The sequence below is a fragment of the Mesoplodon densirostris genome, chromosome 4 (assembly GCF_025265405.1).
Source record: "Mesoplodon densirostris isolate mMesDen1 chromosome 4, mMesDen1 primary haplotype, whole genome shotgun sequence".
In the NCBI taxonomy this organism is placed as follows: Eukaryota; Metazoa; Chordata; class Mammalia; order Artiodactyla; family Ziphiidae; genus Mesoplodon; species Mesoplodon densirostris.
Window position 1 is genome coordinate 69,012,812 of NC_082664.1, and position 16,859 is coordinate 69,029,670.

The 16,859-nt window shown below is 38.3% G+C and overlaps 1 protein-coding gene across 5 annotated transcripts in view; it reads left to right on the top strand.

The window, feature by feature from the left end:
• HEATR5A (HEAT repeat containing 5A) overlaps nucleotides 1–15,791 on the top strand; it is a 117,155-nt gene extending 101,364 nt beyond the window's left edge. For 4 of the 5 annotated variants that reach the window (XM_060096346.1, XM_060096344.1, XM_060096343.1 and 1 more), the window contains 8 exons: nucleotides 399–647; nucleotides 2,333–2,460; nucleotides 4,479–4,626; nucleotides 5,472–5,744; nucleotides 7,340–7,564; nucleotides 12,548–12,702; nucleotides 13,834–14,047; nucleotides 14,337–15,791. In XM_060096346.1, coding sequence (XP_059952329.1) covers nucleotides 399–647; nucleotides 2,333–2,460; nucleotides 4,479–4,626; nucleotides 5,472–5,744; nucleotides 7,340–7,564; nucleotides 12,548–12,702; nucleotides 13,834–14,047; nucleotides 14,337–14,644 — 1,700 coding nt within the window. In that variant the 3' untranslated portion in view covers nucleotides 14,645–15,791. The remainder of the gene's footprint in view (nucleotides 1–398; nucleotides 648–2,332; nucleotides 2,461–4,478; nucleotides 4,627–5,471; nucleotides 5,745–7,339; nucleotides 7,565–12,547; nucleotides 12,703–13,833; nucleotides 14,048–14,336) is intronic. The other variant, XM_060096347.1, reaches the window with a different exon arrangement.
• Nucleotides 15,792–16,859: the final 1,068 nt, after the last annotated feature.

Here is a 16,859-nt window from a genome sequence, read left to right on the forward strand (position 1 = left end):
CCTGTGCGCCACAACTACTGAGCCTGTGCTCTAGAGCCCGCGAGCCACAACTGCTGAGCCCTCGTGCCACAACTACTGAAGCCCGTGTGCCTAGAGCCCGTGCTCTGCAGCGAGAGAATCCACGGCAATGAGAAGCCCACACACTGCAATGAAGAGTAGCCCCTGCGCGCAGCAACGAAGACCCAACACAGCTAAAAAATAATAATAAATAAATAGATAATTTTAAAAAAAAAAAGTAGTTGCCTTGAGGTGTAGGGGACTGACTGGAAAGGGTCACAAAGGAACTTTTGGGATGATGGAAATGGTCTATATCTTATAACAGATAAAAGGGAAAATGTAGTGTGAGCTAATCTCTTCGTTTATTCCTCCTGAAACTGTTTGCTTTCCCTTTTTTATAGGTGGTGCTTTCTACACAGCAGAGACTAGTGAAAATGCAAAATCGCATTATTACAACTCCTGGGCGTTTATCCTCCATGCTACAGCACTGTGGCTTACAAGCACAGGCTTTGTTGCTGCTGACCCAGATGAGGGAGCATCTAATCTCTCAAGGCCTGTAACACCAACTTCCATGTGTCAGGGGTCATCATCTGGGGCTCCAGTAAAGTCCCCTGAGGATGTCTACACTGAGAGATTCCATCTTATTTTAGGTCAGTAAAAGACCTTACTAGCTTCTGACCCTACAGAGTTTTTCTTGAATTGTGCCCCCTGCCTATCAGCTCTTGGTGGCTATTACTTCATTCTTTATTAGGCATTAGTGATAGCCTTGATGTATACAAGTGAGTAAGCTTGTATACATCTTTTAAAATTGCAAATTTCTTTATATTAAGTCTAGAATGTCATTACAGGCTGGCTTTAGCATCGAGTTGAATGTATGTAAAATTTGCAGGGCCTCCCTGGTGGCGCAGTGGTTAAGAGTCCGCCTGCCGATGCAGGGGATACGGGTTCGTGCCCCGGTCTGGGAGGATCCCATATGCCGCGGAGCGGCTGGGCCCGTGAGCCATGGCCGCTGGGCCTGCGCATCCGGAGCCTGTGCTCCGCAACGGGAGAGGCCACAACAGTGAGAGGCCCGCATACCGCAAAAAGAAAAAAAAAAAAAAAAATTTGCAAAAGAAGCCTAGTTCTTTTTTTTTTTTTTTGCGGTACGCGGGCCTCTCACTGTTGTGGCCTCTCCCGCTGCGGAGCACAGGCTCCGGATGCGCAGGTTCAGCAGCCATGGCTCACGGGCCCAGCCGCTCTGCTGTATGTGGGATCCTCCCGGACCGGGGCACAAACCCGCGTCCCCTGCATCGTCAGGTGGACTCTCAACCACTGCGCCACCAGGGAAGCCCTGGAACTTCATTTTTAAAGTGAAGTATCTTTCTAGGTACAGTGAGCTTCTAGAATAAATATTTTTCCATCTTACCTTGTTCTGCGGAAACAAGTTATTAGATCATTACCTATAAATAAGTTATTGATTTAAATGACATGTGAGAGTTATAAAGGCAAGTGATTAAATTAAGTAAGGTTTATGGTTCATAGAGCTTCTGTTATTCCTTACCAGGCCAAACATGACCGGATTTCTTATATCCTTGGGTATGTTAAAATTTTGTTTTCGTTTGCCTTGAGATGAGAGCTTTCTAAAAACAAACTTTTAGGACTTCCCTGGTGGTCCAGTGGCTAACACTCCGTGCTCCCAATGCACGGGGCCCGGGTCCAGTCCCTAGTTTGGTCAGGGAACTAGGTCCCACGTGCCGCAACTAAGAGTTTGCATGCTGCAACGAAGATCCCGCATGAGGCAATGACGACCCAGGGCAGCCAAATAAATATTTTTAAAAAATAAAAAAATTTTTAAAGATAAAAATGAACTTTTATATAATGAAGATTGGCAAGGCATAAGCTGTGCAGTACAATTACCTCAGTTCAAATTCTTGGTGTGCCCCATTGTAATGGACCTTTAGCAAGCTATTTAAGCTCTATGTGCTTCCTCAGATAGTGTGAGAGTGAAATGATATACTTAAAGTGCAATGCCTGATACATGGTAATCACTCAATAAATTTTAGTCAAAATAAAGTTATGAAACTCTACATGTTAAATTCTCTGGTGCAATTTTATTGTAATTTTTGCAGTAGTGAGCGCAAGCCTAATTGAGATTATTATTTGTGTACATGTTGATAAAAACAAACTGTTAAGAGATTGCCTTATCACTTAATTGTTTAGTCTTAAATTCATTGTGGTTTATTTGCATTACCTTTTTGCTAAGTTTATTTGTATATCTTATCAAAATAGAAAATTATTTAACTTCATAAACTAAGAATCTCAAAGAAGCCTCGTTCTCTTTTTCTGCTTTCTACAGGAATCAGTGTGGAATTTCTGTGTTCCTTACGTTCAGATGCAACCATGGAAAGCATTACTGCTTGTTTACATGCGTTACAGGCCCTTCTAGATGTTCCTTGGCCCAGATCTAAAATTGGCAGTGATCAGGTGATTTCTTGTTTTTTGATTGGCTTCTGTACATTTCAAGGAACAGGAACAGAAACATGTCGGTTACTACAGTGAATAGGGAGTAAACACGGAGAAGTAAAAAGGAAACTAAAAAACTGCACAGCTAGGCCTCAGAACTGAAATGGCATCAGCAACTGTGCTGACCCAGGAGCAGTCATGCCTCTTTCTGCCACTTTCTGTCTCTGCTTCTGCCGCACTTATTTCTGCTGCCACCAGCCAACCACTCCGTGTAGCAGCTCTTCATGTGAACTTTCTGCAATGATGGGAAGGTTCTATATCATACTGTCTTTGTCTCTTTCCACTTCAGTGCACCCTGCTCTTCGTATATACCTGCATCTTATACCCCATTTCCCTGAGAGAGTTTCCTCTTGGTTCACGTAGTTATTTTCAGTTACGTAGTATTCCTCTTGGCTGAGTTCTCTATCCAAGTCTTTTTAAGAGATGACTGGCTAGTCTCTAGGTGGAGTCAGACACTAATATCAGACCCAGTTGTGACCACGGTTAAAAGATCACTGTAGGGCTTCCCTGGTGGCGCAGTGGTTGAGAGTCCACCGGCAGATGCAGGGGATGCGGGTTCGTGCCCTGGTCCGGGAAGATCCCACATCCGCGGCTGGGCCCGTGAGCCATGGCTGCTGAGCCTGCGCGTCCGGAGCCTGTGCTCCGCAACGGGAGAGGCCACAATAGTGAGAGGCCCGCGTACTGCAAAAAAAAAAAAAAAAAAAAAAAAAAAAGATTACTGTACACAGCTGATTCACTTTGTGATACAGCAGAAACTAACACACCATTGTAAAGCAATTATACTCCAATAGAGATGTTAAAAAAAAAAAAAAGATCACTGTACAAAGAATGGCACTTCCTTTAACTGCTTTCCCAAGAGCAACTCTGTATTGGGCAGGCACCCTTAGCATCAGGTACTACCAGTATATTGAATTGTATATTAAATTGACTCTTGGATGTTAAGAAAAATGGATGGTATGATTTCTTTTCTATACAGACAGTTATTTAACTTATTACTACTATCGTTTATTAGGTTTAAAGTATTAATCAGGCTCCTGCCTGAGTTGGAATGTACTTGAATAAATTTTAAACTGTTTCTGCTTGTTTATTCTGTATGTTAAAACAAGTATCATAGGGGCTTCCCTGGTGGCGCAGTGGTTGGGAGTCTGCCTGCTAATGCAGGGGACGCGGGTTCGAGCCCTGGTCTGGGAGGATCCCACATGCCGCGGAGCGACTGGGCCTGTGAGCCACAACTACTGAGCCTGCGTGTCTGGAGCCTGTGCTCTGCAACGAGAGAGGCCGCGATAGTGAGAGGCCCGTGCACCGCGATGAAGAGTGGCCCCCGCTTGCCACAACTAGAGAAAGCCCTCGCACAGAAACGAAGACCCAACACAGCAAAAATAAATGAACTAATTAATAAACTCCAACCCCCAACATCTTAAAAATAAATAAATAAATAAGATTGATTTTTTTTTAAAAGTATAATGACAGTTTTACTATTATTTTCAAAGATGAAAGAAAGCCACCAGAGTAACCAGTAGAAAAGGGGAAAATGAAATAGTATTTGTCCAGTGTATTTTATTCTTTAGAGAGATATTCATTCTGTGCTTAATAACTTACCCACTTTTAATGTCATACTTCGCCATCATTTTTTATTAGTACTAGAAAACCTTAATATAAATCTAGGAATCTACATGGCAGTCCTTATATACTTTTAGCCACATTTTTCATCTTGTTTTAGAAATCTCGTTTGTTTTCCCACTTTAGGACCTGTGTGAAAATGATCTTTTGTCATAGTGCCATCTCCCACAAGACTGGACAAAAAACAACCTGGAGTTGGTTTAAAAGTGGAGCAAATGTTACATAACTTTATTGCCCTAACACCTTTATTTTTTGTGGACCATTGTTTCTTTCTCTGAATTTTGTCATGGCATTTAACATTGGTATTTTTTTTTTAAGTATGTAATTTTCCATATAGTCTAACCTGTTTTCTGTGATAGGACTTGGGTATCGAGTTGTTGAATGTACTACATCGAGTAATTTTGACCCGAGAATCACCTTCCATTCAGCTGGCTTCTCTTGAAGTGGTAAGGCAGATTATCTGTGCAGCTCAAGAACATGTGAAGGAGAAAAGACGAAGTGCAGAAGGTGAATGTTCCTATAATGCCAAATTAATCACACGGCATCATTATTTTTTAAAGTATTGCTTATGTGTCCATGTCGTTCTGAGAATCTATTGTGTATAGTACAAATCTCTAGGTATGGCTTCAAATCCTCTCATGTGCCTCTACATGTTAGCTTGGATGTTGTCAGTAGCTTAAACTACTATTCCTTGGGAAAATTAGAATTTTAACAGCCCTGGAAGGAAAAAAAATTCTTTATACTGATTGAGTACCTACTTTTAAGTGTTTACCAATGTACTTGGAAAGAACTACTGACAATTCTTTAATAACTTAAGTTTTGCAAAGTGATTAAATTGTTCATTTACAAGTCAAATTTGGTATTGGTGAGTTTATCACTTAAGATTACATTTGACTACCTATAACAGAAAATCCAATATAACAGTAGATTTAAAACACAAGGACTTATTCTCTCATCTAAAAGAAGTCCAGAAGTTGGCAGTCCTGGGCTGAGATGGCAGCTTCTTAAAGACATCAGGGACCTCAGTTCCTATCTTTCTGGCCAGCCACTACCAATATTAAGGTGGTAAGGTCAGTGCTGGAGCTCTAGCTATCAGGTTCACACCTTAACAGCAAGGAGTTAACCAGATAATATTTTAAGGCTGAGAAGGTCACCGAGGATTTCTTTTGATCCATTGCAATAAGAAGTCCAAATAAAGACAACTACTTTTACCTCCATAACTTTCATTCTTTAAGACCCAAGACTTCACCCATTTAAATGTGTTAACTACAACAGAAATGAACTAAATTGCCATCTACCAGAAGCAAAACTAACCTGAAGCATTTATTCAACATTATTTTTTTGTCTTTTAGTTGATGATGGGGCTGCTGAAAAGGAAACCTTGCCAGAATTTGGAGAGGGAAAGGACACAGGAGGACTTGTGCCTGGGAAATCTTTGGTCTTTGCAACACTGGAATTGTGTGTATGCATTCTAGTTCGACAGCTCCCAGAGCTAAATCCTAAATTGACAGGTAGCCCAGGAGTAAAAGCTACAAAGCCACAGATGCTGTCAGAAGATGGAAGTAGGTTGGTTTCCGCTGCATTAGTTACCCTCTCTGAACTTCCTGCAGTGTGCTCTCCTGAAGGTATGTGGTGGTGTTTGATTACTTTACTTGACCTGGAAGGAGAGAAATGGTTTTGATAGATAATGGAGGTAATGGTTGCTTATCTTTTCCTCATTACACAAATGCTGACCCCCAAAGCTTTGCATATGGTCTTTAATCCTCTAAGGTTAACATTACATTCTAGTAATCTGTTTTACTAAAAGGGTGAAAGTAAATATAGAGACAGCATGTACTCTACATAGATAGTCTCTTCCATGGTTGAGAATATTGTAAACCCATCGATGGCAATTACTAGCTCTTGGGCATTTCTTGGTATACAGTATCTAATGGACTTTCCCTGCCTCAGTGACAACAGAAGCTTCTCATCATATCCAGTTCTGTTTTGAATCAAGTCCCTGCTTTTAATATAGTGTTTAAGGCTCTGCAGAGTACAACTGCCTCCTGATTCCTTCTGTGTGAACCTTAAATCCAGGAGGCTTCATGCATATCCCTGTTCCGTACTATTGTCGATGGTGTTACTTGATCCGAAATGACCCCACCCCTTCTCTCCTTTCTAAAATTTTGCCTTCCTTTCAAGTTCAACTCCAGCCCTACCTCATCTGTGAAGGCTTCCCTAAAAACTCTGGCTCATATTGTTTTATTTTTCTTTTTTGTTTGTTTGTTTGTTTTATGTGTCTGTGTGTGTTTGTATGTGTGTGTAGCTTCCCTATGTAGATATGTAGTTTTTATGTGTCATATAGAGGTATGTGTAACTGATTATTATAGAAAGAGAAGATAAATATATATATACAGACATATGTCTTGTTTCCAGTGAAATTCTGTATCCTCTAGTACATAATAGGGACTCAGTATTTAATAGATACTTCTTAATTGGTAAGCATATTTCTGCTTAAATGTGTCTTGACCAACTTACATGCTGTCTTACTTTTAACATGACTTTAAGCTTCAGTTTGACTTTTAAACCTGTATTCCTTGTTCTCACACACTGTCTTATACCAATAGTAGCAGAAAAGTGACTAGCAGAGGATTGGGGGCAAAAATATACGATATGAGTTGTATTGATAGCCTCTGGGAAAATTGATTGACTATTTTAGCTTTAGTCTCTTCCCTTTCACTTTAAACAAAGTGACTTTTTAACTACTTAGTGGCCATGGAAACTTTAATATTTTGTAGAGTGATTCACTACAAATTGCTTCAAAAGGGTTTAATATAAAATAAATCCAAATGGATAGTGATAGTGGTTGCACAACATTGTAAATGTACTTAATGCCACTGAACTATTACAAATGATTAAATTGGTAAATTTTTTGTTACATATATTTTACCACACTAAAAAGTAAAGATAAATTCAATGTTTGTCAACTACCAAATAAAACAAAATAACACAGCAATGGATAATGGTACTGTGATATACTTTAAATAACATCTCCAATTATAACCAAAATTTAATCCAACCTTTAAAATCTTAAAGTTATTTATATTGTCTTAACAGTTATAATCCCTAATGGAGAATAATCTTAAAAGCTAGAAATCTTTGACATTATCTAACTCATTTGGTGATTTCCTTTGAGGAACTGTATATAGACTGAAATAAGTCTTTTTTAAAAACATTACAGGAAGCATCTCAATCCTCCCTACTATACTGTACCTCACAATTGGAGTCCTCAGAGAAACTGCTGTGAAGTTACCTGGGGGCCAGCTTTCTTCAACAGTTGCAGCTTCCCTGCAGGCTCTGAAAGGAATATTATCTTCTCCCATGGCCCGAGCAGAAAAGAGCCATACTGCTTGGACTGACCTTCTCCGTAGTGCTTTAACAACAGTTCTTGACTGTTGGGATCCAGGTAATTTAGGCTCTTTGGAAGCAGTTGTTCAGTTTGTTTTAAAAAGCAAGAGGGACAGTTTTTTGAGAATAAGCTATTTACTTGATCATGTTTGGCAGTCTCACCTAAAGGAGACCACAATTCACTACATACTTGTTTAGAGGATATGTATCGTAGATAGAAAATATCTATGGTCTCATTTTAGTATCTTTAACGTTAATGCAATTAAATGACTGGCAGCCTGTATGTTGACAGTGAGAGACGTTCAAATGTAAATAGTATGTTAATTTTAAAATACAGTATCATCCATGTCTAGCTGACAGAACTTTTTTAATACGCACAATGTACTGAAAACTGCATAAGGTACACATTATAAATATAATACAAGACTGATGTCCCTCCAGGACCTACTACCTAAGTGACTAGACAAGTTATCCAACTTCTCTGAGCCTTAGTTTTCTCATTAACAAAATGAGGAGATTGTGTTGCAGGAGACTGTTGGAGCAATAACATAACATGCGAAAGCATCTCGCTTTTTACCTGGCATATATCTATAAATGATAGAAATGATATCCATTAAACTTAGTTTTTCCCTTTGTTATTGTTGAGTAGGTCTTATTTTCAACATTATGTCATGGTAATTGTAAAAAGTGTTTAGACATATTATAAATTATCTCCCTTTTTTAAAAAAATATTTATTTGGCTGCATCAGGTCTTAGTTGTGGCACACGGGATCTTTTGTTGCAGCGTGTGGGTTTCCCTCTAATGGTGGTGCACAGGCTCCAGAGCGCGTGGGCTCAGTAGTTGCAGCGTGCAGGGCTCTCTAGTCGTGGCTCACGGGCTCTACAGTGCACAGGCTTAGTTGCCCCGTGGCATGTGGGATCTTAGTTCCCTGACCAGGGATCAAACCCACATCCCCTGCATGGGAGGTGGATTCTTAACCACTGGACCACCAGGGAAGTCCCTATCCCTGCCTTCTTTTGTTCTGTTTATCAGTGTCACAATTCACCATATTCTATTTTGTATGGTAAAAAGGTTTCAGTTGAATTCAGCATTTATTGACCACCCACTTTGTGCCCAAAGTTGGGAGTCTAGGGGAGGCTAGTGCCATAAGGTATGATTAATACCATAGGAGCTCCTTGAAGGCAACAGTAATGTCTTATTTATCACTGCCTTTCTAGTATTAAAAAAAGGAGATAGGGACTTCCCTGGTGGTCCAGTGGTTAAGACTTGGCTTTCCAGTGCAGGGGGTATGGGTTGGAAACCTCGGCGGGAAGCTAAGATTCCACATGCCTCGTGGCCAAAAAACCAAAACATAAAACAGAAGCAATATTGTAACAAATTCAACAAAGACTTTAAAATTGGTTCACATCAAAAAAAACCCCTTAAAAACAAAAGACAACTGGCAAAAAGTTAGAGTAGTCAGCTCTGTTTGAGTGAATCAGGCAGAGTGTCAAAGTAGGGTTCTCTGGAAGCTCATGCTGAGATGGAGTTTGGGGAGCAAGAGGCTTATTAAGGAACAAGGCCTGTGAAGGGAATGGGGAAAGCAATCTTGGGCTAAAGAAGCCAAGCTGCAATACCAGCATCCAGCAAAGCTCAGCATGCCTGCTGGGCGGCTCTGAATATTGCCTGTCAGTGCCTCCCATAGGACAACAGTGTTTACACTCCCTCAGATGTGGCTGCCCCCTGAAGACGGTGATCTCAGTCAAGCAAGGTGATCTCAGTCAAGCAAACTCGGGGGGCTGAGGCCAACCCTGAGGAGCTAACAGCTGACCGCATGCCTCACAGCTGGGCAGCACCTACCCTCACTAAGGGGAGCTCAGTGGTACACCTCTGTAGCTACCACAAGAGTCTTCTCGAAACAGTCAGTTTCTTAAAGGATTAGAAAGCATTCTCCATTCTCCACATGGACACCAAAGAAAAGGATTCTCGCGCAACATTTTGATCTAAAACCAGCAGACCTAAATAGCATGGTACATTTGGGGACGGCACGTAGAGCAACAAGACAATGTGGGTTTGAGGGGAAAGAGTAAGAGGGTGGTGAACGGTGATTAGTAAAGAGATGGGAGTTGGATGGTAGGTGGGGCCAGATGATGGAAGGTTTGGCATGATTGGTAATTTGGGCTGCCTTTAATAGGCATGTGTTCTTAAAACAGGAGTAAAGTGATGGGATTTGCATTTCTAAAGACAGTCTGGCAGCAGTATAGAGAAAAAAGCAAGACTGTTGGAGAAAAGATAGTAGCAGTAACGATAACAAGGAATGAAATAATGAAAACTAAAATGTTTAGCAAGTATTAACAGAATTTACTGATAGTTTGGTTTAGGAGTTGAAAGGGGTAAGGTGAGTTGAGCGTTCATGGTGCCCTTAACAGAAATACCAAAGTGAGGGTTTTCAGGGGAAGATAGTGAGTTTATTTTGAAATGCCTACAGGATAATCAAGTGGAATGAAATATGAAGCGGTCTGGGCTTCAAGAAAGTCTGGCTAGAGATGGTTTTAGACTGCATATGTTTGGGAGTTGTCAGTGGGATGACTGAAATCACCTAACTTGGGTTTATGCAACAAGATGGGAGGAGATTCCGAATATAATGCAGAAACAGAAGCCAAAGAAAAGGGAGTTTTAATGACTCGAGAGTGGTCAGCAGTGTAAAATACACTGTGGAGACCACGCTCACAGTGTTGAGGTACGAGAGAGGAGTAAGGGAGGGGGAGGATCAAGTACAGGCTCCTCTCGACAGGGAGACGAGAGAGCTGAAGGAAGATACAGGGTCAAGGAATTTTATTTTTTTTTAGATGAGGCTCTAGTATGAGTTCATGCTTATGGGGAAAAAAAAGGTGGAAATGGGTTTGGAGTTGGAACTATTAGGGAGGGAAGCAGCATCCCTTTTCTAGGCAGAAAGGAAAAAAATTCACAGCACATTTAGAAGGATGAACCTCTGCCAGTGTGAGGGAGGAAAAGGAGGGTAATAGGCGTAAGTTGTTAGGTTGAGTTATGATGAGCTTGCCTCTTTCATCACACACACACACACACACACACACACACACACACACGTTCTCTGTTGTCAGAGAATGAGGTTAGGACATTGAGGATTTGGACTAGCTACTGAGAAGAATTAAGGAAGGAGATGATCATGATAGGGAAAACATTTGCTACATAACAAATTGCTCCAAAACTTAGTAACTTCAAACAACAAACATTTGTTACCTGACAGTTTTTGAGGGTCAGGAATTGGGGAGCAGCATAGCTGGGTGGTTCTGTCTTGGGGTCTCTCTCTTGAGGTTACTGTTAAGATGTTGGCCAGGGTCACAGCTAAAGACCCCACTTCCAAGGGGACTCGATCATGGCTGCTGGTAAGAGGCCTCAGTCTCTCACTGGCTGTTAGTTAGCAGGAGGCCTCAGTTCCTTACCACATAGGCCTCTCCATGGGGCTTAATGCTAACGGAACCTTGCATCTATTGTAGGTAAAAGAGAATGGGTTTAAAGGAATTTGGGCAGGGCTGGGAGAATAAGGGAATTTTAGAAGAAATGGGAAGAGGAACCCAGGAGAACTTTATCTTACGGCGGATAAAAAGACATTTTTACTAAACAGACTAGCTGTCGTAGTTTCAAGTTGCTCTAAATGACTAAATATAACTTGGCTGTATGTGAAGCACTATGGCATCATGGTTAACAGTATGCTTTCTGGAATCAAACTGAATGCCTTACTAACTGTGTGATTTGGGCAAATGACTGAATTTCCGTTCCTCAGTTTCTCATTCATAAAATGGGGGAAATAAGTGTACCTACCTCATGATGCTAATAAGGATTAAATATAAAGTGCTTATGATAATACTGTCATAATTTAAATGTTTACCATGCACCTATTTTACCTTGAAATTATTCAGACTACTTTTATAAAATAAATCCTACCCATCCGTAGTATTTTGCTTTCACTGCTGCTGTGTCTCAGGTATCAGCTCAAACACTAAGTTCCTAAAGCTTTCTCTGACCGCCCAACTCCTGGGTTGCTTTCTATTATCTCTTAATATATTTTTTATATTCACAGACCTTGTGACTAGCTGAAATCCTTTATTTACTTCTTGGTATATTCTGTATCTTCTCTGTAAATTGTATTCTCAGTGCCAAAAAGAGTGCTGGCACATAGAAAATGTTTCTTAAGTATTGGATGAGTAAATGTTACCAAACCTTCTACATATATATGTAATTTTTTTCTTAAGTAGAAATCCATTCTTACACAATTTAATGAGTTGAATTTGCCACACCTTTTCCTTTTCAAATAACATTGATTTGCCACAACAGGTTCATTAAAATGATTTAATGAGAGTATGACTTTGGGAAATAAAGTAAATTACATCCAGTAGAAAATTCCTTTAAATGACTGTGGTGCACACAGATATTTTCAAATTTTTCTGTACTGTTAAGAAATGGTATATGTAGCAAACAAAGCGCTAAGTTATTTTCGCTTGACACATGTATTATCAAAATATGAATACTTTAAACTTAACAAAGAAAAAACAACTGTCCAAGCATTTCTGTATTTCTCCACAATAAAAATAATAATATAACAGCTAATTTGTATTGAGCATTATGTGCAACATGCTATTCTGAATGCTTTGCGAGGATTAACTCATTTAATCCTCATAACCTTATAAATTTAAGTACTGTTACTTTCATTTTACAGATGAAAAAACTAAAGACGGGGTTAAATATCCGAAGTCACATAACTAGTTAATGCATATTCCTAGTAAATGTATATAAGTATTTACTGATGTCTTTACTTATGAAGATTATAATTTCTTTGGTAATTCTTGACTCTAGAATTATTTAAAATGCATATTTTAAAGCTACAGCATTTGCCAGGATTCTTAATCAGTCAGTATTACTGTCTGTAATCCTTAGGTACACAAAAGAAATTACTACCAAACTAGAGACAGCTTCACAGCTCTATAAAACAGTAAATATGACAGTGTTGGGATCTGTTTCTCATAGATTATTTCTTTTTAGTAGCTGGAACACACCAAGAACTTGATGAAGTCAGTCTGCTTACTGCTATCACAGTATTTACTTTGTCTACCAGTCCAGAAGTAACTACGATCCCATGCCTTCAGAAGCGCTGTATTGAGAAATTTAAGGCTACTCTTGAGATAAAAGATCCTATGGTAAATGTCTTTAGAAGATGATGTTTGTAATAGGAGCATGTTTAGGCTTTTGCAAAACTTTTCCTTATGATTTTGTTGATTCCAACAGAAAGTACCAGACTGAAATTTTTTATTTTTAGGTTTGGATTAATTCATATTCTTGGGTTGACAAAATCAAATAATAATGGTCTTGTTTTTTGGCCCTGAGGACGGAATGTAGTTAGTTGGAGAAAGATAAAATATTTAAAAAAATTTTTTTTTTAAAAACCTAAATTTGAAATAGGGGCATCTTAAAATTGATATATCCCTAGAACTTCAGTGGATTTCCTTTCAAAAAAAAAGGAAAGGAAGACTCTAGCATGTGCCTTCAGTATATGACCGTAAAATAATGGGACCTGTTTCAAAAGCAGCATATACAAATTAATCCCATTCCTTTCTGGCCCTTTTATTTGCTAAATTAATTTCCTATGCTGTTATGTGGTACGAAGTAAGTTTGTAGCACATGATCACAAATAGACTCCTAAAATTTAGTAACCAGATTTTCTCTCAGAAAAAAATAATCATTCAGATATCACAATGAATTGAATAAAGGATGGTTTATATATTTGATGTATAGTCATCTCCTTTTGTTCTCCTGTCCTATTTGTTTCCTCTAGCCTAACGGGAGCTTTATGTAGCAGTCTCAAAGTGGTGCCTCCAGTATGTGATGACACATAATTAATATAGTCCAGACATGGTTCCTTAAAACCTTCATAGCATCAAATATATATGTGATTTTCATCTAAAACATTTTCCAAAATCTCCAAAATATTTTTCAAGTTTGTGTGTTTGTTTGATTGTTTACATTATAGAGAGACAAATGAGGGGGAAAATGGGAACTAGTCAAAAGAAGAAAAGTTAACCACTTTATTCCCACTGCAAGCTGTCACAACCACTGTTAGCATGCAAGTCTGAATGCCTGTTAGTGCTTGGACTTCCAAAATTAAAGATAAATTAGAAATAAAATAAATTTAAGTGTGGGAGGGGAGGCTTTAAATTTTTTTCATTTACATTTTTTAATTTACTTTAAAAATCTACATTAAAACTTAATTTTAATATAAGTGTAAATTTATATTTACAGTTTATACTATTTTTGTCCTTTTTTCTGATTAGGTGCAAATCAAGACCTATCAGCTCCTACTTTCCATTTTTCAGTATCCGAATCCAGCTGTTTCCTACCCGTACATTTACTCTTTAGTATCCTCTATCGTGGAAAAACTGCAGGAAATAGACAAAAGGAAACCTGAAGACACTACTGAGCTTCAGATCTTTCAAGAAGGCATAAAGGTCTTGGAAGCCCTGGTAGCCATTGCTGAGGAACAGCATCGTAAGTGCTAGCACTAAATGCATACTAAATCAGAATCTGTCCAAAATCAGAAATTTAATGTTATTTAAAATGTAAAACACCCCATTAGTCACTTAGCATTATATTTTCACACTCATGGAAAGGCAGGTGTTGATGTTAATCCCAAGTATTGATACTGTTTTGTATTAATTTGGGAAAAGAGATTGGAAGAACTGCTTCCCTTCAAGTGGGGGAAATATGTCCGGATCAAGTGTGTAAGAAACATTTACATCCCTGAACCTGGGGCTTACATCATTTGTTTACTTTCCAGGTTCTCAGCTGGTGGCCTGTCTTCTGCCCATCCTCATTTCCTTCCTTTTGGATGAGAATGCTCTGGGATCAGCAACTTCCATAATGAGAAATCTGCATGACTTTGCTTTGCAAAATCTCATGCAGATTGGACCTCAGTATTCATCAGTTTTTAAAAGTGTAATGGCTTCCTCTCCAGCCTTGAAAGCCCGCCTTGAAGCTGCTATAAAGGGCAATCAAGAAAGTGTCAAACTCAAGATACCAACATCTAAACATACTAAGAACTCTGGAAAGAATTCAAGCATTCAATTAAAGACCAACTTCCTCTGATTTCTCTTTTTTTTTTTTTGAACAGTAAGCACCTTAACACAATACTTGAGCATTTCTTTCACTTTGGGGGCAAAAGTGGCATTTTAGACACAAGTGCACTTGGAGGCTGTTTATTTTAACTTAAATAGCTCTGAAAAGTCACCGCAAACTTAACATTTTTTGTGGGTTTCTTTTTTTCTTTCTTTCATATAATAAAATCACAGAGCTCTGTCAGAATTCTTGCCAGGAATTTCAATAAAGTGCTAAAGAACTAAACTTAGAAAACCAACCACTGCTTTAAAAACAAAATTTATTTCTTCTAATAGTCCATACACACATAGTACTATGACAGATATAAATTTGACTCTAATATAAATTATCTGCATTTATATTGTATCTCGATTGCCAGTTTAAAATTCGGCCTTATTCAATAATTGTATTAGACTTTCTTGGATTTCTCAAACAACATAAATGATTGGAAAGCTATTTAGGAAACTTGGTTTAGAATTATCTAAAATATGTAATAGTACAAATTAATTAAGGCCCTACAGTGTGACTTAAGATTTGGTGTCTATAAATATCATGGCTTTTTACCATCTATTGGTTTTATTTGTATTGAGTTCAGAAAATTGAAATTTTAGTCATTTTAAATAGAACAGGGCATTTCCACTTCAATTTCTCACATGGATTTTCTTTTACCTCTGTTCCTAATAATTTTCTTCATTTTCATTTATGGCAAACATTCATACCAATGAGTTTAATATAGATTCATATCTATATTTAAATTAACTATGGGTTTATATAAATGTCAAATTTAGTACAACAAATTTAGATCCTCAGTGAATACAAGTATGTTTTTTTTAACATGAAACATATTTTAATATAGAAAGAATCTAATGATAAAGTCATATTGGTTGAAGGATAATTTTTAATTGTTGATGATCATTGACTCTCCTTCCACTTCAGTGTTATACTATGTGAATCAACCACTGTGTCAGAACAAAGCATTTCCCTGTTAAAAATTAAAACCTGAAGTGAGAGGGGCATGTTCAGAATGGAGAGACACTTGGAGTCAAGCGAAAGCAATGTGATGGTACTCTATTTTATTATGTTTGTATATAAATACACTTGTAAATCGTTCAGAATAAAAACATTTGACAAATTCTAACACTAACACTACAATCAATTTTTCTAATTTACATAAATAAAGCTAATTTTCTTTATCATTCTTGTATTTGAAATTATTTTACTCACAAAAGGTGGCTGGTTAGTCTCACAGAGTCCAGAAAATGATTTCTGTGGAGCAAATAATATTTTCTCTGAAACTTAGCCTGTTTTCTGAGAGGAGCCCTTTCTTTGGAACATTCTTTGCAATGGTTTGCATTCTTTGTCTTTCTAATTATCTCTATGAATTTGACTGTATACTCATTATTGTTTCCTTCACCTGAATGCCCTTCTCTCCCTTGTTCTATCTGGCTGACTCCCAGTCCTTTTAGGCCTGGTTTAAATGTCACTTCCCCTTGATAACTCCTTAACGCTTCTTACTCTCCTCTCAAACCAAGCAAATGTAACTGCTGCTTCATCTGTGTTCCTGCAGCACTTTATATATTCTTCTATGCATTGAACATCACACTGCATTTTAATACTCCCTTTTAGACTGTGTCTCAAAGGGAGACATTTTGTCTTCTGTAACTGCCTGTGTGGCATCAACTAGACACTTAAAAAACTTGAACTGCACTGGTGTAGGATGAATTTGAGCTCAGAAATTTATTCCTTTGCCAAGGCAAATGCTGGACTGGGATATTCTCAGGATACAGTTTTTTGATTTTTTTGTTTCTTTTGTATTGTTTTGTGTTTTGTTTCATTTAGTTTGTTCTTAAACATTAAGATTTCTGCTCGTCATTTAGTGACCTGGTATCCTGAATTGCCTGGATTTAAAGGTGCTATATGAATATCAATAGTTATGAAAAAATATGTCCAGTGTCATGGAATTAGGAACTTTGAGTTGGGCACAATTCTATAGGCTTTTTTAAATGTATCATCTTGTTTAATACAATATTGAATTAGTAAAGATACCCTTACTGATACAGAAATTAAGGCTTAACAGCTGAGACTTGAACCCACCTTTCTGATCCCACGTTCCAAGCTAGAGACAGAAAAGGTCCGTTGGTGGTCCAGATTCTATCAAGGTAAAGCTTTTCTCTTCTTTCACTGTTCCACATTCCTTTCAGAGCTT